The sequence below is a fragment of the Rhinolophus ferrumequinum genome, chromosome 2, assembly GCF_004115265.2.
Source record: "Rhinolophus ferrumequinum isolate MPI-CBG mRhiFer1 chromosome 2, mRhiFer1_v1.p, whole genome shotgun sequence".
Taxonomy (NCBI): Eukaryota; Metazoa; Chordata; class Mammalia; order Chiroptera; family Rhinolophidae; genus Rhinolophus; species Rhinolophus ferrumequinum.
Genome location: NC_046285.1, coordinates 106,508,856 through 106,533,084, shown reverse-complemented (window position 1 = coordinate 106,533,084; position 24,229 = coordinate 106,508,856). Strand labels below are relative to the sequence as shown.

The following is a 24,229-nucleotide window of genomic DNA, read 5'->3' as shown; positions in this document are numbered from 1 at the left end:
ATGTAATGTACAGCAGGGGGAATACAGTCCATAATATTGTGAGAGCTGGGACGGTGTCAGATGGTTGCTGGACTTACCATGGTGATCACTTCTTTAGGTCTGTAAGTGTTGAATAACTATGGTGTACCGCTAAAACTGATATAATATTATATGTTAGCTATATTTTTAATACAAATCTTTTTTTTTTTAAAAAAAGGAAGTAATATGTGTTCTTCAACAAACAAATGGCAAGGAATATAAAGGGGACAAAACACATGGATAGAAAGAGACTTAAGGCACAGCAAACAAAAGCAACGCGTGAGTCTTATTTGGATCCTGACTTGAAAATATGTGTGTGTGTGTGTGTGTGTGTGTGTGTGTGACATACAGTCCCCGTTTCTTGTCATTTATTTGTTGGAGAACACACATTATCTTTGATCCTTAAAGCATGCCTGAAAGGTGGGTATTGTTATTTTTATTTTGCAGATATTAAGGCTCAGAATGTTAAGGAAGTTCACAGTCACACAGCAGTGAGTGGAAATAAGAAGGAGGGTGAATGCAAGTGTCCAGCAGAGACGTGGTGATCAGGAGATGGGGGAGGAGTTGGCAGCTCAGTGCGGTACAGTGTTGTTAGATGAGGGTGGCCATGGCGGGTGAACGTCTGGAATTACTGACAAAATTCAGATGCAGCACACGCAGAGCCTCCTGGAATTGTGGGAGAGTTAGTTTAGGGCAAATACAAAGAGAGGCTCCTAAATACCAACTTCACTGCCCTTGCACAGCTTATCAGGTTATGATGAGATGGAAAAGAAGTCCAACAAGACCTCTGGACCAGATGGTGGGAAGATTCTGAGCTGGGCTTCGAAGACCTGACCCTGCCTGTTTATCTAACAAGCCATGTGGCTCTAGGCTAGTCAGTTCACATCTCTGAGTCTCAAATTCTCACCCGCAAAGTGGGGACAAGGCAGCTCGACCTGAGCTGCTATGGGGCGGTTTCTGTACCCAGCCCGACAGACGCTCGCATGCCGAGCAAACCCCTGGGCAGACTTCTTTTTCCAAGGAGAGGCACAGCCACACAGCGTTTTGTGACCTGACCTGAAGCTGGCCTCCCAATTCAACTCCCAGCTCTGTCTCTCATGGACTTGGGGGCTGTGGGCACATTCCTTACCCCCTTCATTGCATATTTTCCTAATCTGCAACACAGGGAAGATACCAGTAGCCTCTATAAAATACTTACAAAGATATCCTATGTGCTGAGCACTATACAAATGTCTGCTAGGCAGATGCTACCTTTGTTTTACAGATGTGGAAACTGAAGCCCAAGATCATGCAGCCAGCCCACAGCACTACAGAGGCAAACCCCAGCCTGCGGGTTCCAGGGCGGCTGGATAAGCAACGAAGGTGGTGGTGGGGGGGTTGGGTTGGCGTTCTGGAGAGCTCCATGGCCTCCAAAGGTTCATCTCTCTAGCATGCACCGTCTCCGGGGTCCAGCACAGAGGAGACTCTCAATAAACGTCTGTTAGGTGAAAGGATCTAAGAAGCACATTTGCTTAACGTGGATTAATTTAATCAAATTGTACAGCAAAATTTGGTGGGGAGTAGAGAGCTATCTGAGACCCCACCCAGAACACGCAGCCGGCAGGCAGGGGAGGCAGTGATGTCAACAACACACACGAAAATAAGGGCCGGTTTGACAGATGCTGTGAGAGGGCTGACAGGAGCAGGGGAGGCGACAGGAGCAGGAGGGGACGGGAAGGTGTGGTCTCCTCGCTGTGCCCACCCACACTCCAGACCCATGCCCCTGCTGGGTGAGGGTGCAGCAACCATGAGAGCCTGGATCATGCAGCCTGTGGAGCCCAGGAAATGTGGTGTGAGCTGAGGCGAGAAATGCATTTACAAGTAGATGGCCACGAGCCCTGTGGCCCCTGCATAATGCCCCACCTCCCCAAGATACCCAGGGGCCTGTGAACACCACCTTACGATCTCCAAAGTCTCTGCAGATGTGAGCAGACTAAGGATCTTGAGATGACGTTATCCTGGATTGTCTGGGTGGGCCCCTAACGATAACCACACATCCAGCAGGGAGGCATAGGAAGGCTGACGACACACACAGGAGAAGGCTGGGATCGTCTCTGCAGGTAACGGGAGTCCTTTAAGCTGCGTGAGGCTCGAGCGTATGTTGGGACCACACCTCAGGGGGGGCCAGCGAAAGATGGATTGAAGCCTCCGGAGCAGGTCAGAGGCTGCACCCCCCACTCCCCCCCAGAGCTGATGTGGGTCTGGGTGGGAGCAGGGAGGCTGGAGGGGACAGCCTGAGAACTCGCGGGGGATTCCTGTCCTGGTTGAGGGTGTTCCTTACAGGACGCAGCTACCCAGACCGGCTGCACACGCCCTCCGGCTCTCAGGCTGGGCGGGACTTCTGGGCCCATTCCCTACCCCTGCGTCTGTTCTAGGCCCCTCTGCACAGAACCCATTTGTCACAGCTGATTCACTCACCGCTCCTGTCATCTTTCTGGGTTGCTTTTTTTTTTTGTTTTCACTTCTGGTGTCTGAGGCCAGTCTCCACTGTCATAAATAATGGATCACAGGGGATTGAAAAATGCAAAAAGCAAGAAGCCGAGAGCATAAGAAATGTGCTGAGCCGGAGTCACTCCAGAGGACTGTGTTATGGGCGAAGGCTCTGAAGGAGTCTCTAGGGTTAAAATTTGCTTTACACCTTGAGCTCAGATTCAAACAGGCAACTGTGGGTGCACGACCTTCGCATTTCCCCTCATGGGGCTCTTGCCCTGCTCTTCTACTCACTTCTCCCCTGGGCCCGACATGGCTCTGTTGCATCAGGCTCCAGGGTGGTCCCTGGGGTCAGAGTCCCTTGCACCCGTGGGGGGAGGAGGGTGGAAGAGGAGGTGCTGGGGAGGAGCTGGGCCACAGCCCCTCAGGGACCATCCCAACATGGGGAGCCCTCTCCCAACATGCAGCCCCTACAGCCCTGTCCCAAGGTGGGATGTGAGAACGGCGGACGCTGGACAAGGATGAAAAGACGCAGAAGAAACCGTGTGAAAGCGAGACCTGAGACAGGAAGGAGGAAAGGACCCTGCCCAGCTCAGACCCAGGGCGCTCCGCTGTCCTGGTAAGCACGCGTCATGGAGAGGGAACTGAGGCTCACACGGGCACCCCGTGAACAGTGGCCATCACAATCGGGGGCCCTGGAGAAAGGCTGTGGAGTGCACTGGCCGTGTGGACTGGGGGAGCCCAAGGAGCATCCACCTGCCGTGGGAAGGAAGACCATCCTTCCTCCATTGCCCCCTTTTTCCTTTCCTTTTTTTGCTTGCAATTTCATTAGAAAAATTGAACTTGGTTTTCCTGCCAGAAAAGAAATGTCTCAGAGCACAGGCGACAGGGGCCTCGAACTGGTCCAACTTGGTTCCACGCCTGCCGCTGCGGTGGCTGGGGCGGCCTTCCCACCGTCCTGGATGTGGTCCAGGCCGAGCCCGCCACACTGGAAACCTTGCCTGCCTCCTCTGTAGCTGCTACACGCACCCCCAAAGATCGGGGTTTCTGCTCAGTGCATCGGACCTTGTGGTGGCAGATCACTGTGACAGCAGCTCAGCCCGGGCAGTGCCGTTCTGAGACCAGCATCATACTGTTGGCACGGCCCACGTCCCCAGCCCCCGTGTCACAGCGTGTCCAGGCCACGATGCCCAGCAGCCTTCCTCGCTGAACCGGAGAACCTCTCTCGGGCCCACCATGTTTAGTTTGATGCGTGGGCTCCCAGCAGTTGGCTGAAAGCCGCTAACCCCGGGAGTTTTCTTCCAGGAGCCAAGCCTGGCACGGCAGAGGGGCAGGCGGGAGCTGGAGGTACCTCACGGCTCCGGGTTTCCTCTCAAGGCTGCCGACCAATCGTCTGGAGGACGCACAGTGGGTTCATCGCAGGGGCTGAGACTGAATCAGGAAGCCCAGACCAGGGGGACCTGGAGCATTCCAGGAAGCCTGGCATCCAGCGGTGGCCCCGGCTACTCCAGGAGACCCAGGGTCCCCAAGCCCAGCAGAGGTGTGTGCTTTGGGGAAAGGCCTGGGAGGGAAGGTGCTGAGCGGAGGACTAGTTGGAAAAAACGGGCTACGGGGCTTGGCACTCTGTATCACGTTCTGGGTGATATGTGGGGGTGCAGGGAGTGTGGGTGGCTGGGCGGACGGAGGCCTTGACACGTCTGTGGGTCAGAATATCAGTCTGTGTCAGCTGGCACCTCCGCGCACTCTCCAGGCTCATTCGTGGGAACCCCTCAGAGTCCGCGATGATTCTAAGGTACAACACTTCAGGCTCCTGCAGGGGTGACTCCGGGGAGAGCCCTCTGCCTGCCCCGCCCACCAGGTGCCTCGTCACCTGCCACACGCTCTGCGGATGCTGTCATCCACGCATCACGTCTCAGCTCCCTGAGGCCGTGGCCCTTCCATTCCCCTTGTCAGCACAGTGCCACCCAGTGCTGCTCAAAGAAGTACTGGGGGAGGAAACTCACCACTCCTACACTGCCCCATTTTCAACTTGGCCACAGGCAGCTCCTCTGTGGACTCTCGTTCCTTGGAATATTCCGGGCTGTCTGCCAGGAGGGCACAGATGCTATCTCCCATCTCTGCTGTTTGGGGCTCAACCACGTCGGGACCATGGCTGCGGGTCCTGGCGGCTCAGGGGATGTCTTAAGTCCGAAGGAGTCCAGATGGGCATGCAGTCATTGGCCACCTCTGCAGTCACATGTCCCAGCACTTCCTGAATATCTTCTAGACTTTGGATGTTATTAATCGTGATGGTAAACATTCTAGGCTTGCATGAGATGCTTCACTGAGAGATGTCAGAGTACGATGACCACTAATTGTGAAACTTTAACCACCACTCACATCGTAAATTTCCCCGTGTGAAACTTACATAACCTAGAACGAAAACCATTTTGGGTGCTGTTTCCCAAAGCACTTTAGAAACGGTGGGAGCCACAGACATGGGACAGACGCGGTCGCCAGCCACACCCAGCTGCTTCTGTCGACGGCGCTCTGTGTTAGCTGTTCTTGCAATTGTGAGTCTAGGTGGAAAGCTTATTAAAGATCTCCAGATAACAATGCCTCCTCTTCTGTTATGTGTCAGGCCGTGAAAGTTTTTGTAGAATCGCAAAGGCAGAAGCTGTGAGGATAAAGAGTCTGAATCACCGGGTTCCATTAAGTGCTCGGCTCACAAAATAAATTAGCGCACTGTGCCACTGGCCCCCAGGGTGACCAAACCTCATCTGGACAGACAGTGCCCTGGTCACCCTAGAGCTGTCATTTGGTGGCAGCTTTTCCTAATGGCAGTGCTCTGGGCTAAACCAAGGAGAGCTTGACAATGACGAATCCCACCAACTCCTGCCATTCCACGTTGGCTCTTTGTTCCCCCAAAACCCCCCTCGGCCGGGCAGCTGTCTGAGGTGGCATATGGAGGACCTGTGGGGGATGTGTGGCCAGCAACCAAGTGACAAATGCAGCAGAGTGCTCCCGGGCCGTGATGGACAGTGAGTGGCCAGGCAAGCCTTCTCTGAGCACAGCTTGTTTTAGCAGCAAGGCTGATGTCCCTTGTTCAGTACTGTGCCGTCACGGCCACCACCACCTCCTCCAGCAGAACAAATGACCCTGCAGCCTGGGGACCATGCCTACACGGAGTGGTCACCCTCGCTTCCTCCTCATGGCAGCCCCACCTCTGAAAGGCTTGGAGGAGAAATGAAGGGCATTTGTGGTCTTTTTTTGGGGGGTAGGAAGAATGCGGGAAGGAGAGTCTATTGGGGACTCATCTGGGAAGCACAGCCGCAGGCAGTCACTGAGCTGCAAGCCCTGTGGGCTGGCCGGCCTTTCAGCCCACACAGTGGGCCACCTGGACACCTGGCCCTGTGCTGGAGCCACGGCGGGACGCCCTGTGGCCACCGGCCAACCTGGGAGCATGAGGCTACCAGTCTCAGTAAGTCTTCCTGAACCAGACATTCAGCTGTCCTGATTCTACAACACGGATAAATAAATGACAAACAAATAAAAACAACCACGACTTTATGGGACGGCCCCCTGACAGCAGTTGACACACATTCACACGTTGAATCACAGTCCTCTGAGGCACATGCTCCCTTAGCCCCACTGCGCAGATGGAGACCCCAAGGCACGTAAGCGACTTGCACACACGCCGGGTCCAAATGCAGACAGGCTTGCTCCAGAACCCTGCTCTCGACCCGGCGCCACGTTCCTGGTGACTGGACCGAGTGCAACTGAACCTGAAAAGCATGTCCTCCTGTCCCCGCCTGTGACACGTCACATGTCACAGACTACACCACACACCATCCTCCTAGACGAACAACTATGCCTGGGAAATGGGGAGGGCTGCAGGGAACACAAAGTTTGTCAGAAGACACAAGGATATACCGTTGCAAACTGAGGAAATGAGAATGGAAGTGATTGAGGTTTAAAAAATATCGGGCAGACTCACTGACGGCTGGACAAACAGAACGTGTATAAACACACAACAGAACGGTCTTCAGCCTTAAAATGGAAGGACATTCTGACGCCTGTGCCAACATGAGGGAACCTAGAGGACATGATGCTGAGTGAAGCAAGCTGGTCACAGATGGACAAATACTGTGTGATCACCTCACAGGAGGTTCCTGGAGGCGTCACATCCACAGTCACAGGAAGTGGATGGTGGGGCCAAGGGCTGGGGAGCGGGAGGGGAAGCTAGTGTGGAATGGGGACTGAGTTTCAGTTGGGGAGATGGAAAGTTCTGGAGATGGATGGTTCTGATGGCTGTGCAACAATGTGAGTGTGCTTCATGCCACAGAACTGGACGCTCAGAAACGGTTAAGATGGTAACATTTTATGCTATGGGTATTTTACTACAGTTTAAAATGGTGGAAAAAATGTTAGCAGGGAATCTAAAGCAAAGTGAATAAAACATCTGGCTGTTCTGTAATTGCATCCAGACCAAGTTTCCAGGGGTGCTTCGCGTTTCTGCTCTGGGCAAATGCTCTTGTGGGACGATCGGCTTTGGGAATCAAGGACACGGGGTGGGGCTGAGGCAAACAACCCGCATGGTCACCTGCAGAGATATTTCCTGACATAGAAAATGTCTGGAACCCTCCACGGCAGCTGAGTGCATCTGCGCGGTGACCCACCACGACGGTGAACCTACGTGCCCAGGGACAGGCGCGTGCACTTTTTCACTCCCAAAGGCCGGTCTCTAGGTGTGCACTACTTTAGAATACATTGTTTTCTCAGAAAGATTCAGAACTTTGGAAATGCAGACCCTGAACCACAAAAGCAGGAGGCAGTAGCCTGGCGAGCTGAGCAGGAGGCTAGGTATGGTTCCACGTGGAGCTCAGACACTAGCTGCCCAGCTGGGTTCCACAGAGGGAGTGCGTGTGCCCAGCTGTGGGTGTCTAAGTGGCCAGCTCCCATCACACTGCCTGTCTGGCCCAGGGGGGCAAGTGGGGGACAGGGGGACTCCTTCACCGGGGCAGGACCAGCTGCTGGCTGCTGCTGTCTTGTCAGGTGGACGCTTGAGGTCCCTGTGCCTCTGGGAACTCTCTTAGCCCTCTTGGCCAAAGACCTCCCCCAGTCCCCAAAAGTGTGGCCTGTTGGGTCGCCCGCAGCTGGGGGAGCGGGTGACTGGATGGAGACCGTTCAGTTTATGCCACTTATTGTGGGAGACATGGAGGCGTGCCAGCTACCCCACAGGCAGCAAACCCAGGACAGGGGTGCTGGGACCCAGCCGGCAGGGACCCAAGGCTCCCCGCTGGCCCAGTCCCTGCTGCCCCCTGCCTGTTGCTGGCACTGAGACCCCCGCTGCATCCCTGTTTCACCCGTTTGCATGTCGTGAACACCAGTGGGTCTGACGTGCATGCCCTGGCTGCCCTTCCCTGATGACCAGAGCTATATTCTGCACGTTTCTGAGGCCAGGCAGCCCCTCAGTGCCCCAAGGCTGAGGCTACTGGACCCCGTCGGCTCAGGGTGGAAGTGCCCCCTTTCCAATACGAGAGAAGCCTCTGCCAGGTCAGAGGTGAAGATGCCCTGGGCAGTGGGACCCAAGGTCTTGGGGTCCTTGGCACTGCCTCCCTCTCTGTGCTTCAGTCACAGTGGGCTCCCAGAGATACAAAACAAGGGACAACAAGGCACCTGCCACAGCTTCTTCCAGAGTCTGCATGGGCAGGTCCGGGGCGGGGGAGGGGCCATGCTGTGCCCAGGCCAAGGACAGGACAGGTTTACTGAGCCTCCCCATGTGATGAGCACTTTTCGGGTGTTACTTAGTGCCATCTGCAGTCACCCCACAGGGGGCACCGCCACTGCACCCACTTCATCTAGGACAAGGTAACTTCCCTCGGGCTTCCCAGCTGGCAAGTGGCAGAGCAGGGCACTGCGAGTCTGTCTGTCCCAGCACCATGGCCTCCACCGCTCTGCGTGACCACCACGGGCAGCCCCAGCCCCTCCGAGACAGGTGCACTGCATTCAGTCGGAGAGGTCTCCTTGCCATTATCTGTCAACTCTGATGACACCAGTGGGGTTCAAGGCTCTAGCCATCCCCTCCAGGGGCCTCCAGGGGTAGGAAATGTCCGGGTTAAGTGGCCTTCAGACCAGGGCACGTGAGGAGGAGGAGGGAGGCCAGCAGCTCCCTGACGTCTCAGCGTCCTTGTGATACGACAGCACCTGCTGTGACATAGCAGGCAGTCAGGCTGATTTACTTCAATGGCTGATCTACTTGTTAGAAAAGAGACTGAAATAGAGACACTTAATAATTGTCACAGCCCAGCTCTGACGCCACTAGAGGCAGAGAGGTCATCATAAGCCAGGGTCCGGTCTGGGAATCAAAATGCCCTGCTCTTCTCCCCATCACCACCGGCCCCACCTCCGTTTCCACACTGGAAACCCCAAAAGGGTGTGGGATCACCCCCTTCTCCAACTTCCCTTGGTTGCAATTTGGCTTATGTTACCATTTCAATATCTGTTTAAAGACCTTAAGTTACAAACATTTAAAGGAAAATACATGAATATTGCTGACGACGGCCGGGGGTGGGGGTGTCACCGTCACCTGGCAGGCACGAGGGGAGCAGACAGGTACTGCAGAGCCCAGAGAGCTCTCGATGGCTCTGCTTGGCCCTAGGCAAGGACGCTGCCAGTGAGCAGGAGAAGGACACTCGGAGCAGAGGGCCAAGCAGGTACACAGGTGTTACGAGGAAAGGAAACTTTCATGGGGCTTTGCCAGGTGGCAGGACAGACACATTCCAGGAGGGGAAAGGTGCCCGTGGGCCAGGGAGCCAACCACACCAGACAGTCAGTCTTGCCCATACTAGGCTTCTCACCAAACCCAAGTCCAAGGTCAGGCGGGGGGCATCTCACAAAGGCTTCCCGCTGCCACACTGGGAAGGTCAGCAAATACACACCCGGACGAGCCACCAGGCAGGAGCCTCTCGGGCTCCCCAGCACCGAGCGCATGGTCCCACTAAGCCCAGGCACCCCAGCTGAGTGCACCTTTCTCTGTGCATGGGTGGGAGAAAAGAGCAGGAGCCGAGGCCAGGGTTCCCGGGCCAGGGGAAGCTGTGGAAGGAACAAGCAAGCCCTGGTCACAGACAAGACACCTCAGCTTCCAGAGTGGAGTCCTCCGGTGCAGGGTCCCCAGCTCTCCGGGTATGGGGACCTGGCTCCCTCTCCTTTCTCCTTCACCTGGTGCCAACCTGGAGTATGAGGTAAGTGAGAGGTGACCTTTTCCCAGCTTGGAAACCCCAACCAATTCGGCTCTCAACCAGGGTTACAAGTCCCAACAGCGTCAACAGCAAAGGGAGAGGGTACCAAGCAAGGCCAAGAATGAGTGACAGACATTGCAGGGATGGCACAGGTTTCAGGACCATGGCCCACCTCCTCCCCTACTCGTGTCTGTTAAATGGCACCCATGGGACACAGAGAGAGAGCACCACAGTGCCATCCTGTTCCAGCAGCGTTCCGGCTCTGTTTACGTGATCTCGGTTACTCTAAGAGACTGTCTGTAAAGCTGAGGCTACTCTCCCACTTTACAGACAAGCAGGACAGCTCAGAGCACCCAAGGGACTTGCCCAGATCGTAGAAAGTGGTGGCACCCTCTCAACATCAGATCTGGCCCCTCCCAAGGCCACGGCCTCCCTCCTGAATGCCCAAGGTCATCCAGGGCCACCTGCAGGGCTGTTTTCCTGGCGATCACCCCAACCTTGGGTGTGTCACCTGTAAAAAACCACCCTGCCAACAATGACAGCAGACTCGGTGCTCACCTCCTGCCCTCTGGAACCTCTCTTCCACTTTTTACCCATTTCCAATCATGTTTGTCCAGGAGACCTTTGGGAAGTTCTTGGGAAGGATCTGTCACTTCTGACCTGGTGACAGTGTCTCATCTCACCTCTTTCAAAAGATAAAAAGGCCGATATTTGATACTTCTCGTCCGGTAGGGCAGAAAAACTGTGCTTATGTATGTGTGTGCATGTTTGCTCGTTTGCATGTGCACGTGCATGTTTGCACTTGTGTGTGTGTGTGTGTGTGTGTGTGTGTGGTATGTGTATGCTTGTGCATCTGTGTCTGTTGTGTGTGCATGTCGTGTGTGCACGCTGAGCAGGACAGTACTTAGCCGTGTGTCCCTCCCCACACTGCTGTGTCGTACAGGTGCCGGGTCCTGGAGTCAGAGACCTGGGTGTGGTCCTGCCTCTGCCGTTGACCAACTGCCCGGGGCTGGTGACATGAAGGGGCTGACCAGCTGCCCAAGCAGAGGCTTCCTGCTCCCTGTTATCTGATTCTACTAAAGTGCAGTATCGTGAAGGAAGGGCAGCCTGCGCTTCTCATTTCAAGGGGATCAAGCTGGGGATGAGGTGAGTGAGGGGGCTTGTTGACAAGTCCATCAGCAGGCGGCGGCGGCACATCTGAGCAGCGGGGAGCCCCAGGCCTACAGAGCCCCTACTCTGTGCCTGGCTGGGCATCCCTCCCAGGCTCCCAGCCGGGTGCTCCTGGAGAAGAGCTAGGTGAGACTGCTCAGCTGATGTTTGGAAGGGGGCCTCACTCTGGCCTTTCCCTGGGTGGGGGGGGGGCTCGGGGCAGCTAAAGAGCGCCTTCTCTAAGCGAGCTCACTGATTGTCCCTCTCGCCAATCAGAAGCAGGGGTCAGGACTCTCTGGACCCATGCCAGGGGCTTAGAAGGGGAGGGGCCATCAACATGGGGGGCCTGCTCTGGATCTGGATGCCTTTCCTATGAAATTCAAGTTGGTTAGGGACACTGGACACTTGGTGGGCTTCATATCTCCAGAGGAGGGCAGATGGACAGCAGAGCTGGTCCAGTGGGCCACCTAGTCCTCTGTAGGTCCCCCAGTCTCTCTGCAGGGGCCCAGGAGATAAAGCAGCCCCGGTCACCCCCTCTGCAGTCAGAGCTGACCACCTGCGGGGACCGGGGACGTGCAGCTGGAGCAGCCCTTGCAGTGCCAGCCCCGCCCCCCAGCACCTGCTCCTTGGCCGGGAAGCAGCGCGGGTCCTCGCAGGGGGCGGCTTGCGAGGGCGCCCCCCATGGGCAGGGGCCCTGTCTCGCAGGTCTGCCTACAGGCTCCTGGGGGTCTTTCAGCCGGAAATGAAAAGGTTAATGTACCAGCCTCCGAACGTACAAACTCAGCCTAATCAGAGGTGTTACAAAGAAAGCTCTGCCCATGAAATGGAAAAAAACCCCTGCGAGGCCCCCCTCCCACGGTGGGCCGGCCGGTTCGTGGGGGACACCTGCCCCGCAGAGCCCCGCCACCCCTGGACGAAGTTGTCGGAGGCCACAGCCCAGACAGGGACGCGCGGACGCACGGACGACGGTCCCCTACTCCCGCCTGGTCCCCCACCCCGCCGCCGCCGCCGCCGCCGCCGCGACCCCCGGCTGTCACCCGGGGAGGAGCCCCCCGCGGCGGGCTCGCACAGCGGGGTCGCGCGCCGGGAGGGGCCCTGTGGCTTCCGGGGGGAGGCTGGGAAGGGGGTTACCTTCTGAATGCGTCCATCGATGTCCAAGTAGATGGCCTTGGGCCGGTAGCTGGAGGAGCCGGACCCCATCTTGCGCCGAGCGGCTGCACTTGGACTTTTTACTGTACTTTCTCGACGCCAGCGCCGCGAGGAGGGCGGGGCGTGGGAGGGAGGAGGGGGCGGGCGGCGGGAGGACGCGGCGACCAGCCAACCAGAGCGCCGCCGCCTCCGCCCGGCTCGCGCGTCTCCTCCCTCGCCCCTGCCCGCCTCCTCCCCCTTCCTCCCTCCCCGTCTTCACTCCCTTCTCCCCCCTTCCCACATTTAAGGCACGCTCTCCTCTTCTTCCGCTGGACTCCAGTCGCCTCGGGGACAGGGCCAAGTGGGCAGCCTGTCTCCAAGTGCCCTCTGGACAAGTGCCCAGAGCTAGCGACACCCTCTGGCAGCAGGGCTGGTCTCCTCCCCATGTGACCAGATTCCCATAGCGACCTCCGCCGGTGGACAAGCAATCCTCATCAAGCACCTGGCTGGCATGGCGCCCTGAGCTATTTGTGGTCACGACCCAAGCCCAAACACCACTTAGCAGAGAAAAATTTCCCTCGTAGGTCCCTCTCCCCTGCTGTGACCTCCTTTAAGGCGAAGAGGAAACGGGGAAAGTTCCTTCTCATTCATGCACATCCTTCCCCTAACTTTTCTGTACATTCTAGGGAGTGACAGCCTCTTCCAGCTGCACCAGGAGCTGAAATGGCAATTTTATTTCTGTCTTTCATGTAGCCGGGCGTGAGGACTACCCAGCCACCAGCTCTTTGCTGGTTTCAGCACTGTTCTGTCCCCACCCCTTTGGTAGCTGCTACAGGGAGTGTGGGAAAAGCAGGAGAGGGAAAAGGAGGGATTTCAGGCAGATGTGACCTGCAGATCACAGTGGGGGCTGCCTTTGCGGTTCCGGTTCCACAATTCTCTCGGGGCTCTTGCAGTGGGAAGGGTTGGAGGGGAGGGTGAGTGGGCCTCGGTGCCTGTTACTTTGGTCAGCGGTGTCCGGCTTGTTGTTTCCTTCTGAGCGAATCCCAAGCCACTGCCTTCCATCTGTTGAATGTCTGGGTTTTGCTGCTTGAGAGAGTTGCTGTCTCCCCCAGGCCTGCCTGAGCTGGGCTGCCCACTGCCATGGCTCAGTCATTCCCTTTCTCTTCCCGGCCATCTGGCCTCCACCTGGCACACTGTCACTGGCTCTCCACACTCCCTCGGGGCCTCCTGGAGCTCCGGGGAAGGTGGGCTCACCATCTTCAGGTGAAGCGTCTTCCTCAGCCTTCGGACAGCCCAGCACCTGTCACTTCATGTCCCTTGCCTGCTCATGGGGGCTCTCAAAGGATGGTAATGCTTTGCCCTTGCCTGTAGCTCAGTGAATGGACCATGGCAGACCTGGACACCACGAGACTTGCTTTGCAAGTGACTGGGGGTGAAGAGGGAGCAGCCAGGAGGCCTTTGAAGAGCGTGTGGGGAGGAGACCCCAGCTTGGTGGTTACAGTTGGCCACCTGATTCGCAGCTGTGATAATGTGTCCCCAGAAAATGAGAGCGAGCGCTAGTATTACAGTTCAACGCTGTTGTTGAATGTCCTGATACTATTTGGGCGAATCCAGCGACTGATTTGCGGGGCTGGTGTACTGCCTGGCGTGGAAATCTTGCCGCCTGGCAGATGGCTCATTAGCTTGATGCTTCTTTATTCTCCATGTGTTATTGTTATCTGACCCAGGCCTCTTGAATCATCTCCTTCTAGCACCCTGGAAAAACAAGTGCCCTCACACGGTGTGCGTCTCTGCAGAGCCATCTCCCCGCTGGAGGACTGTGTGACTGGTCCCACGAGGGGTGAGCCTTACGCCACCTGGCCCATTTTGTATTCAGAATAATAACCACTGCCGTAGGTGTGTGACAGACTAGACTGCTCTACGGATATTCAACCAACGACACAGCCGTCCTTGCCCACCCAGGCCCCAACGGGCCACGGCGGCTCTTGCATCCATCAGCACTGTCCCTACCGCGTGTTGGGGTTATTCTAGGCACTGAGCATCCACTGGAGATCTCAGAAACAAAGTCCCCGGCCTGGAGGAGCCGGCGTGAGAGTGGGAGACAGACAAGATGGGATAAATAAACATGACATGTAGCACGTTGGATTATCATTACTGCGAAGGAGGAGAGTCACGCAGAAGCGAAGGCAGTGTGGATGGAGGGGACGGAGGCAGTGGGCAGAGGGGCTCTGCAGTGTGAGGTCAGAGAGGGGACGGGTGGCAGGTCCTGCGAGGGCCACACGAGTGACTTGGTTCTACCCGGTCAGGTGTGGCCCACGCAGGATGAGCAGAAAGGGCCCACTCACGTTCTAACAGGGTCATCCCACTCTGGGTGGGCAAGGCACTAGAGGGGGAGGGCTGCAGCCAGGAGACCACTGACAAGGCTGCCACAAAAATCTTTGCAAAGTGACTGTGGTGAGAAGTGGCTGGATTCTCAATCCCCGTGTTCGAGTCTTTCATGTCTGCTCGTCTCCTAGGCTGCTGTCGTCTCTGCGTTTTGCTCTCCGTCCCTTTCCTACAATGTGATTCTGCCTACACTGACGCTCCCTCCTCCTGACCGGCCCTGCAGGAAGAGTCCGGGACCTGACCCTCCCTTGGGAGCCCAGCGACCTGCCTGAAGTTCTCCCTGGCGTCCTTGACTTTCATTCTTGATCCCAGCGTGGCCACCAGGAATGCAGCCAACGTAAGTTCCCAGAATCAAGATAAAAACAAAAGAAACCGCCTGCCTCTGTCAGGTGGGCAGGGGGCTGGAATGAGGAGCCATGCGGGAACCTGGCGACTAAGGGACAAAGCCAGTCCTGGGGAAGTTCCAGGGAGGGACGTTTCCAGCCATCGGGGGCTGCGGATGTGAGATCCCGTCCACCCGAATCTCATGGACGGGGGTGGGTGAGGTGGGGAGGGGTGGAGGTGAAGGAGCTTGTGGATGAAAACAAGGGTTCTATGGAAAGTAACCTGACAGGGTGACCTGATCGTTCATTCCTATCTGGGCAGGTCCTGGCGGGTAGTCTCACCCCAGGCATCTAACTTCCTTAGTAAAAGGCTTATCTTTGCCTTAAGCCAGCCCTGTCCCTTGTTCCTGTGTGTCTAGATTAACACACCTTTGACATAAGCAGTAACCACCCTCAGGAGAGCCCAGAATCTTGGTAACTCCCCTGTAATCCATTCCCACCTTGCCTTCTCCCACCTCCATGTAATCTTCCTGACGTTTCCTCTTTAATCTCAAATGCATAAAAGAAACTGCAAAACTGTTATTATTCTCAGGAGCATTTGAGATCTTGCTCCCCGACATATGTCGTCAGATTCACTCATATAAACACTTATAAAAATTCTCTACAGGTCTGGATGTTTCTCAAATCGACAAGTTCCTGGAGGTGCAAAGCTGCTGGGCTCCTGAGATCAGAGCTGGGTCCAAGATAACCACACAGGGTCAACTTTAGTGCATTTGATTCACACACACACACACACACACACACACACACACTCTTCTTTCTCTCTATGGGTTTGGCAATTACAAAATCATTCCTGGTTGTAAAGATTTCAAGCAAGGTACTAGAAAAGTCCAAGTCCCATCCAGATCCTTCTTAGACATTGTCCTGTGGGTCTCTGACATGCATGCTCGCTAATCTGCTTAGATAAGATGCTCTATGTGATGGATGTTGAGATTTCCCCAGTATTTTTTGGTTGTAAATGGTGTAAAAAACCAAAACAAACCACCCCCACGTCTATCCTTTGGTAGTTGTGTAGCTATACTGTAGCACCGATTGTTAGAAGTAAGATTTCTAGATAAAAGTGCACGCACACTTAAACTTTTGATTTTACCAAGTCGCCCTGCATAACGGTAAGGGATCTGAGCACCCAAGTCCAACGTGTGCGGATGAATGGGGGGGTTCCCACCGACAAGCAATTCTCAGACACCAGCTGGACGTCTTACAATTCAATTCGGTCCTGATACCACCTACCCGTAGGTAGGGTCAGATCCCACGGGCTAAGGGCTCAGTCCCACAAGACGGCCTCCTTCCCCGTCAGATGCCACCCGCAAGTCCACCTGCGCTTCTGATTGACGGGCTATAGATTGGAGGTTCTCGATTCATTTGCCTGAATGGCTCACAGAACTCGGAGAAACAAGTTCCGCACCGGATTACTGGTGTATGACAAAAGGATGTGACTCAGGAACAGGCAGAGGCCCAGGGCAAGGTGTGAGGACAGGGCACAGAGCTCCCGAGCCCTCTCCAGGTGCCCCTCTCCCTGAATGCCCACGTGGTCACCAACCTGGACGCTCTTTGGACCCCGTCCTTTTGGGGTGATTATGGAGGCTTCAGTACATAGGTGATTGATTAACTCATTGGCCATTGGCGATTGACTCAACCTCCCACCCTTCTCCCTCCCCACAGATGGGGATGCAACAGGAAGTTCCAAGGTTGGTTCCCCCCCGAAACCTGCTCCCATCCTTAGGTGACTTAAATGCTTTCCAAAAGTCACCTCATTAACAGAAACTCAGGTGAGGCTGAAAGGGGTTTGTTACAAATATCAAGACACCTTTCTCTCTCTGATCACTTGGATGTTTCCAGGGGTTTTAGGAGCTCTGTGCCAGAAGTGGGACGAAGACCAAACGTGTATCTCTTATTATCAATCACAACGTCACACGTGGCGATGCCAGCCTCTGCTCCCACCCTCAGAAAAGGAGTGCCTTCCCACCACACTTTGAATTAAGCAGGACTTAACCCTGTTTATATTTTCCAGTCTAATAAACAGGGAGCTCTCTTGTTTTAACTTGCATTTCTGTGTTTGTGAGTGAGACGAGACTCTCTCCTGTTTGTGGCCATTTGTGTTTCTCCAGTGAATCCATATTCTTTGCCCTTTATTCTATTCTGTAAATCTTCTATTATCAATTCAAACCAGCTGCTTCTGTACAAAAGATAATAACCTTTGACTCTCATATATTTACAAATATTTTCTCCAAGCCGGGGCTAACCTTTTAACTCTGTTCACATCTTCATAATGTGGCTGAACATATTTAAGAATCAAAACCTACCACTTCTCCTGTAGACATTCTGGATGGCTTGTCAGCTTAAAAGGGGGGTATCACTTATAATAGAAAAATTTAAAAAGAAAAAAAGAGAAAGAAAGAAGTGACCTAAATTTCCAAAGAGTGGGACTGACTAATTAAGTTGTGGCACATTTGTTGAAGGGAAGATCAAGGACAATAATTATGACAAGTCTATAGAGACCGAGAAAATTCCAGTAACTTCAGTGACAAAGTAGAATGCACAGGGCACTTAGGCTCTGGCCGTTCATCCAGGAACACAGCCTTGTGTCAGCACACTCCCCGTGCCAGGAGGGGACCCAGATGTGGCAGACCCAGCCCCTGCTCCAGGATTTACAGACGTGTGAAGCTTCGTGAAAGCTGGGGGAGGATTGAACCAATCGAGGAAGAGACTGTGAACCGGCTGTGTTGGGTGGTGGGTTCTGGGCATTTTTTCCAAAACATTTTTCTAATGCTGAGCTGTTATTTTTGGCATAAAATTGGGAAAAGAGGAAGTGTTAAAGAGATAAAATTAGCATAGATGGAGCAGTTTTGTTACCCTCCTCCCCCCATTCTTAGAAGTGGCTGGATAGGAAAGGACACATCTGCTTTATAAGGGTGGCACTGTGACCCTGTAGGGCTGAGCAGGGACTCAAGTCACAGCTGTGGCGTGGAGTCACCTGCTTATGAGACCCCTCAGCTGGCCTCCGCTTCCTGGGGACAGCGACTGCCTTTGTGGGAAGCTGGTGGGTCAGTCCCTCTTTCTTCTTCTCTCTTTCCATTTTGCAGCCTCCTGCTGGGTCCCCTGCTTCCTGCCATCCTCACGCGTGTGTCCCGGATTTTCCTCTGTCCCTGTCATTTCCCTGGACAGCCTCCCTGAGGACGTCCCATTGCCTCCCAGCATGCACACCAGTCATCTATTGTCTGCCCGTCCTTTTCAGTCCCCACCCTCTGAAGACACCAGACACTCACTGTCACAGCCATGGTTTTGCACCTTGTTTCATCCGAGAGAATGTCCCGTTTCTCTCCTCCCTGTGGTCACCTCTTCTTCAAGATACATTAAGGAGTCACCTATACGGTGCCATCTTCTCTGAGCCCCAGATCTCTGGATGGGGGTGGGGGTTCCTCCGCTGGGTCCCTGAGACCAGGCACCCCTTTCAATCCCCGCCTTGAGGCCCTGGATGATGTAGGAGCCCTCCTGAGCCTGGGGCGGGGGTGACAACAGCTGGCCCAGAGCGCTCTGAGGGTTAGTCGGGAGCCTGGGATGAGGCGGGAGAATGGCCAGCCCAGGGTCTGGCACAGACTGGGAGTGCGGGCTGTTTCATGGTGGCTCCGGAGAGGCCCGCCCGGCAGCACTGCGGTGGCACTCACCCCTGCGCTGTGACCACCCTGTCCTCCCGCTAAATTATGACCTTGTGAAGGGAGACTGAGTCCTGGGGTCTTCCTGCGAGGGGCCGGCCCGCCTCCCGGAGCTGAGTGGCCGCCAATGTCCCATCAGTGAGTGACTGTGTGATTTAGCAGCCAGCTGCACAAAGCTCGTGGCCTGCGCTGAAGGTTTGACCTTGGCTTAATTAGCATTACACTGGACACAGTCCCCGCCCCCTGGGCCACAGTGGTTTTTCTGAGTTTCTGAGAAGAACGGGCTGCTTCATGCGACCCCGAGAGGTCCCTTCCTCACCCAGACCCCCCATGAGGAGTGCGTTTCCTGTCTGCTCCCTGGGAGCTGGAGCCCCTGTCAGACCACTGCCGCCTGCACGGGCAGCGGGTCTCCAGTGCAGCGAGTGGGAGGCTCAGCGGGGAGTGGCGGCTGCCCGCGAGTGGGAGGCTCCCCTGTCCCGGCGCACAGCCACGCGCCACACTCTCCAGCATCTTTCCACCAAGGCTTCATGTGCCTCTAACTCATCTTCCCCGTGGTCTGTTGCAAGGACCAGTGCTAACCGGGGCTGCTGTCACACTGCAGGACCACAAACGGGCTTTCCACGTGCAAAGGCTTTGCAGCGACCTGGGCCGGCTGGCCCCTCAGGCCAGTTCACGCATTAGGAACTCTGAGATCATCTGAGCGTGACTGACAGACACCCTGGGGTGGGGGTGGGGGGTGGACGCGTGTCTCAAGGCCCTTTGGCTGCAGAAAGACCCCAACTTTCTCCAGAACAGAAGGTGGGCAGAGTGGGAAAGCTCATTCCAGTTCACAGAGCTGCTGCGTTAATTGTGAGTGGACCAAAGAACGACGTCATAGATCGAAGGAGGCTCCAAGTATGACAACGGGGGGTGACGTGGGGGTTTGACTACTTTGGGCCTATTGGCCTGGGGAGGGATTCTAACACCTGCCGCTGGAAGCGCGGCTTACCAACTAGCCCTATTTCTGCCATCAGTTCACTTCCTGCCCATCATCTAAAATTCTTTGGCAAGCGGGGAGAAGGCCTCCCACCAGACACTGGCCCAACAGGCTGATTCCTTTTCATTAGGGCTTCTGGGGCGCGTACTGGGAGAGCGAGGTAGGCGTCCAGGTCTGGTCTCAGCATCTCGGGCCGCTGCAGGCGCTCCCAGGATTGTCAGTCAGCGTGCAGGCTGCTCCAAGAACCAAGTGCCCTCCTGCTTGGCTCAGTAGTGAGCCTGCCGTCATCTGAGGAATCAACTGCACACTGGTGAGCTCATTTCCAGAAATAGGAACAAAAGCCTGATTCTTATGCAGACCTGTACCCGATGACTTGCTAACAGCCTACATCCGTAGGTCCTGGCTTTCCAACTTCATTGCAAGCTTCTTAAAGATGGAGGTTGTGTTCCATTTATTTTGGTAGCCTCCACAGTGCTTGGAACGCTTTAAAAATATACCAACTGCTGGTTTTAGGGACCAGAGCTGGTGATATGTTAGTGAAAAGAAATGCTTCCATCAACTCCAAGTTCGATTGTGGCCATGCCTCTTGTAAACTCGTGGTTCATTTCTTGAGTGCCTGCCTGTCCAAGTGTGCAGGAAGTGCCTGGTCTTGTTTCCTGATAGAGACCCTCACCCTCCCATGTGCCCCAAACCCCAAGCGTTTATGAAGGTCAAGGGGAGGGGCCTCTGAATCCTTCCGGAGGGGAGAGACTGGGGCTCCCGTCAGCCCACTTCTTCTACTGCTTCCCAGAAAAACAAGGAGGAAATAAACCCAAAGTGCCCCTCCTCCAATACGTGTGACGTAGTATACTTTGTAAGTTGCAGATGACACAAAAGAGAGATTTTAACAGTCAGAAAGTCCTGTTCCTTTTTTTCTTCTTTCTTAGCCATTGAGCCATTACTGCTATTTGCGAATTTAAATAATTTGGGTCTGAGAAGCATGTGACATGGGTGATGCTTCAGTGCCATCACTTGGGCATCTCCCTGACAGTGGCTTTAGGGACCAATGTCCCGGACACCCAGCTGTCAGCCGCCTTCCCTCGAAAGAGTCCCTCTTATCTGTGACATTCGTGACTGCAGCTCTGCTGGGGTCACAACCACTGCAGTCGGCTCTCATCACAACCCCCGGCCTCCAGGGTTTTTCTTCCTCCTGCTTGCTCTCTCATTCTCGCTCTGAACTCCGTGGTCCCCTGGACTGCCCTGCTGTGTTCCTCTCCATGCTCTGGGCCCTGGGGAGAGGCTCTGGAACCCAGTCCCGGACACCCCAGCCCTGGCTTCTGGGCTGTGCCCACTCTCACCACCCCGCACCCCTAGGTGAGGGAAAGCACTTTTCTTGGCCAGTTCAGACCAGAAGAGACTGGAATTTTCCAAAGAAGCTTCTACTGAAGAATTAGGTGAGGTGGGACATGGAGGGAGTGAAAGGATTTGCCAGAGTTTGGAAACATGAGCTTGTGATGGCCTGTTTCTGACCAGACGTCATGAAGGCCAACCATGGAGCTGGTGAACTGACAGGACCCACCGGACCATCCAACGTCTAGGCCTGGCCCAAATGCAGACAATAATAAGCAAGTGCTCACTGAGCAGGGGTCAGGTGAAGCCATGAGCTAGGAGCTGGGAGCTGGGGTTGTGGCAAACCTATGTGCAGCTGGGCCCCGCTCGGATGAGCTCACAGCCAGACAGAAAAGGAAGAGATGTAAGGAAAAGCAGGTATTCCATCTCCCCTCACCCCCACTGCACATGTACACACAGTACAATAAGCGCTGTCTCTAGGAGAGGTATGCACAAAGCTCTGTCAGTAAATAAGTACAAACCTGGGACTTATATTCTGGTGGGGAGATAGACAACAAACATACAGTTGGTATTTGTATTCTGGTGGGGAGATGGACAATAAACAATAGATGTATAATACCGGTGTAGAGATATGATCTATAAAAATAAAAATAAAGCTGAAGAGGATAGAGGATTCCTTAGGCTGCTATTTCAGATATTGTGGTCATGGAAGGCATGATGGAGGAGGTGACATTTGAGCAGAGACATGAATCAATTGAAGGGGGAGGCTTGTTTGAAAGGAGAGCCAGCCAGGCTGAGGGAGCAGCAGCAGGGAAGGCCAGAGGCAGCCAGCGCTGGGTCAGGGAGATGGTGGAGAAGAGGCAGAAGCAGCCAGGGATCAGAGTGGGCTGGGTTTGTAGGATTTGGAGTTTTATTCTAGGTGTGATGAAAGCCACCGGAGGATCAAAAGCTGTGGAGTGACGTGAGTTGACTTGCATGCAGGTGATGTGTGTAAGGAGGCCAGGCCGACTATTATAGTGGCCGGACCAGTTCTGGGTTCTGGTCAGCTGGGGTCTGAGTCCAGCTCTTACTTGCTGGCAACAGTGGATAGATTCTTACCTGTGCTAAGCCTCAATTTTCTGCTCTGTAAAATGGGCTAATAGGGCGTGTGCAAGGATCAGTGGTATAAGGTGTATAAAGCCCTTAGCCACACACAGCAGACTTTTTCCTTGACTTTCCTCTTCTCTTACTTGCCTCTTTTCTGCTTTCTAATACATGAGTAGACGTTCAGACTGCTGTGTGAGAGCCCTCTGGTTGGCTTTCAGTATAACAAGCAGTAAATTGCAGTTGCCATGGCAGCTGTAACTTTTTTCCCCTTGGGAGCATAGGTTTAAGAATTGCTGAAGAGGACCCGTTAGAGCACGTTAAACATTCTAACAAATCTCTGCTGCCATAACTGGGCGGGTGGCAGTTTCCCTCCTGTGACAGCTCCAGGTAATGGCATTCCAGCGGTTGGGAGGGGATGCTAGGGCCAGCTTTGGTCTTTAATGAGAGTCACCTGGGACACGGCGTGACCTTCCAGGCACAGAGCCCGTCCTGGTGACCATTAAAGCACGTGCTGGGTTCCCACGTGCGCACAGAACCATCCCTTGTCAAAGGCTATCTCCGCCGGCGAGCAGCGTCCACATTTATATGACACTAGTACAAGAGTAGCTCTGTCAGTGTGGTTATGAAACACACCTGGAGCGCAGTCACTGTTGTTGTTTAGGCATCAATTGCCACACCTTCTTCTTGTAAGCACGATGGTGGGAGATCTAACACCCTGCCAGGGCAACTTTAAAGTGTCCTCTCAGGGCAGCCGGCATCAGCCACGTAACCAGGTGACAGGACAGGGGAGTTCAGCCATGTGCACAGAAAAGTTTGCTGCTTTGGAAGAAAACAGACTGGAGCTTCTCATCTCTGAGGTGCCCCATACAAATTTTTGATGATGCAAGACACGGCTCCCCAAATTTCTTTCTAAAACAGGAGCAGTGAGCATCGCTTACCCCTGGGGGGTATTAGAACCTTTTATATGCAAGTGGTGGAATCTGTATTCACATGTAAGCAATGCTTTGACTCATAGCTACACAGTCCAGCGGCGGAGCCGGCATTAGATGCAGGTGGATCCAGGGTCTGAATCTGTCTGTGCGTCTCCGCTCCCTCCACTGGGCTGTCCCCATGTGGCCAGGGCCATGGCTGGCTGGCTGCCAGGAACTCACATCCCACCGGCCCTGTAGCCAAAGCAGAGTAACTTCCTGAGAACTGGGTGAAAAATTCTCCAGAGAAAAGCCTGGGAGGCCAGACTAGGTCCAACATGAGTCGCTTCAGCAGGGGCCCTGATGTGTCATGTCCTGTGCAATAATATTCGTGAGTCACAAGCTTGATATGCTCTCTCTCTCTCTCTCTCTCTCTCTCTATATATATATATATATACACACACACACACATACATATATATTTTTAAACAAAATTTTTATTTTAGATTGGTTTTAGGTTTGCAGAAAAATTGCTCAGATCGTACCCAGAGTTCCCACATACCCACACTCGTCTCCCCTCTTATTCCCATCTTACCTGTGGGTGGTACACTTGTCACGATTAATGAACCAATATCGATACACTGCTCTTAACGAAAGTCCAGGGTTTATTCAGATGTTCTTGGTCTTCCCCTAATGTCCTCGGCCTCAGTTTTCTGTCCCAGGACCCTATCCAGGAAACCACGCTACTTTCAGTCACCATGTCTCCTTAGGCCCCTCCTGGCTGTGACAATTTCTCAGACTTCCTGGTTTTTGATGACCGGGACAGTTTGATGTGTGCTGCTCGGCTGTTTTGTGAGATGTCCCTCAGCTGGGATTTAGCGGATGTTTTTCTCATGATGAGACGGGTGGGTTGGGGGAGGAAGATTGCGGAGGTGCAGTGCCCTTCTCACCACACCACACGCCGTCAGCATGACTTGTCCCTGTGGATGTTGACCTTGGCCATAACCTTCCGTGTGAGTCGAGAGTCCGTCACTTGCGTATAAAAGGTTCTCACACCGCCCAGGGGTAAGCGATGTTCGCGGGTCCTGTTTTAGAAAGGAGGGAAATTTGGGGGACTGTGTCTTCTTGTATATTGGGTACCTCAGAGATGAAGAGCTCAAGTCTGTTTTCTTCTGCAGCAGCAAACTTGACCTGGCAGAGGTTGGTTTCTCTCTGTAAAGTTACTCTTTCTCCGTCTACACTGTCATCTTGGAAGGAGATCACACACACAGCCCACAGCTGAGGAGACGAGGTCCGCTCCCCTCCTGGAGGGCACGGTATCTGCATAACTTCTGAATTCTTCTGCCTGGGAAATTTGTCTCTTCTCCCCAGTGGATTTATTTATTTAAACGATCCACACGAATCCAAATGGATTCATAGCCGTGTGGACTCATGAGTGTTTATTTTATTCTTGGGCTGTAATCCAATACTACTTTATTTATTTTGTTGCTCAAATTGTTCTGGCTTTGGCCACTGGGAGCCCTTT

General features: G+C 54.3%; 1 protein-coding gene and 1 long non-coding RNA gene across 3 annotated transcripts in view; one reads left to right on the top strand and one right to left on the bottom strand.

Annotated features, from left to right (window-relative positions):
* Positions 1-12,133, bottom strand: part of PDE9A (phosphodiesterase 9A) — a 97,065-nt gene extending 84,932 nt beyond the window's left edge. Inside the window, exon 1 of one of the 2 annotated variants that reach the window (XM_033126980.1) lies at positions 11,988-12,133. In XM_033126980.1, the coding sequence (XP_032982871.1) occupies positions 11,988-12,056 (69 nt within the window). In that variant the 5' untranslated portion in view covers positions 12,057-12,133. The remainder of the gene's footprint in view (positions 1-11,987) is intronic. The other variant, XM_033126981.1, reaches the window with a different exon arrangement.
* A 1,600-nt stretch (positions 12,134-13,733) lies between these two features.
* Positions 13,734-16,718, top strand: LOC117032007 (uncharacterized). Its single transcript, XR_004424670.1, has 3 exons — positions 13,734-13,824; positions 14,501-14,706; positions 16,592-16,718. It is a non-coding gene; the product is annotated as an uncharacterized LOC117032007 (long non-coding RNA).
* The last annotated feature ends 7,511 nt before the right edge of the window (positions 16,719-24,229 follow it).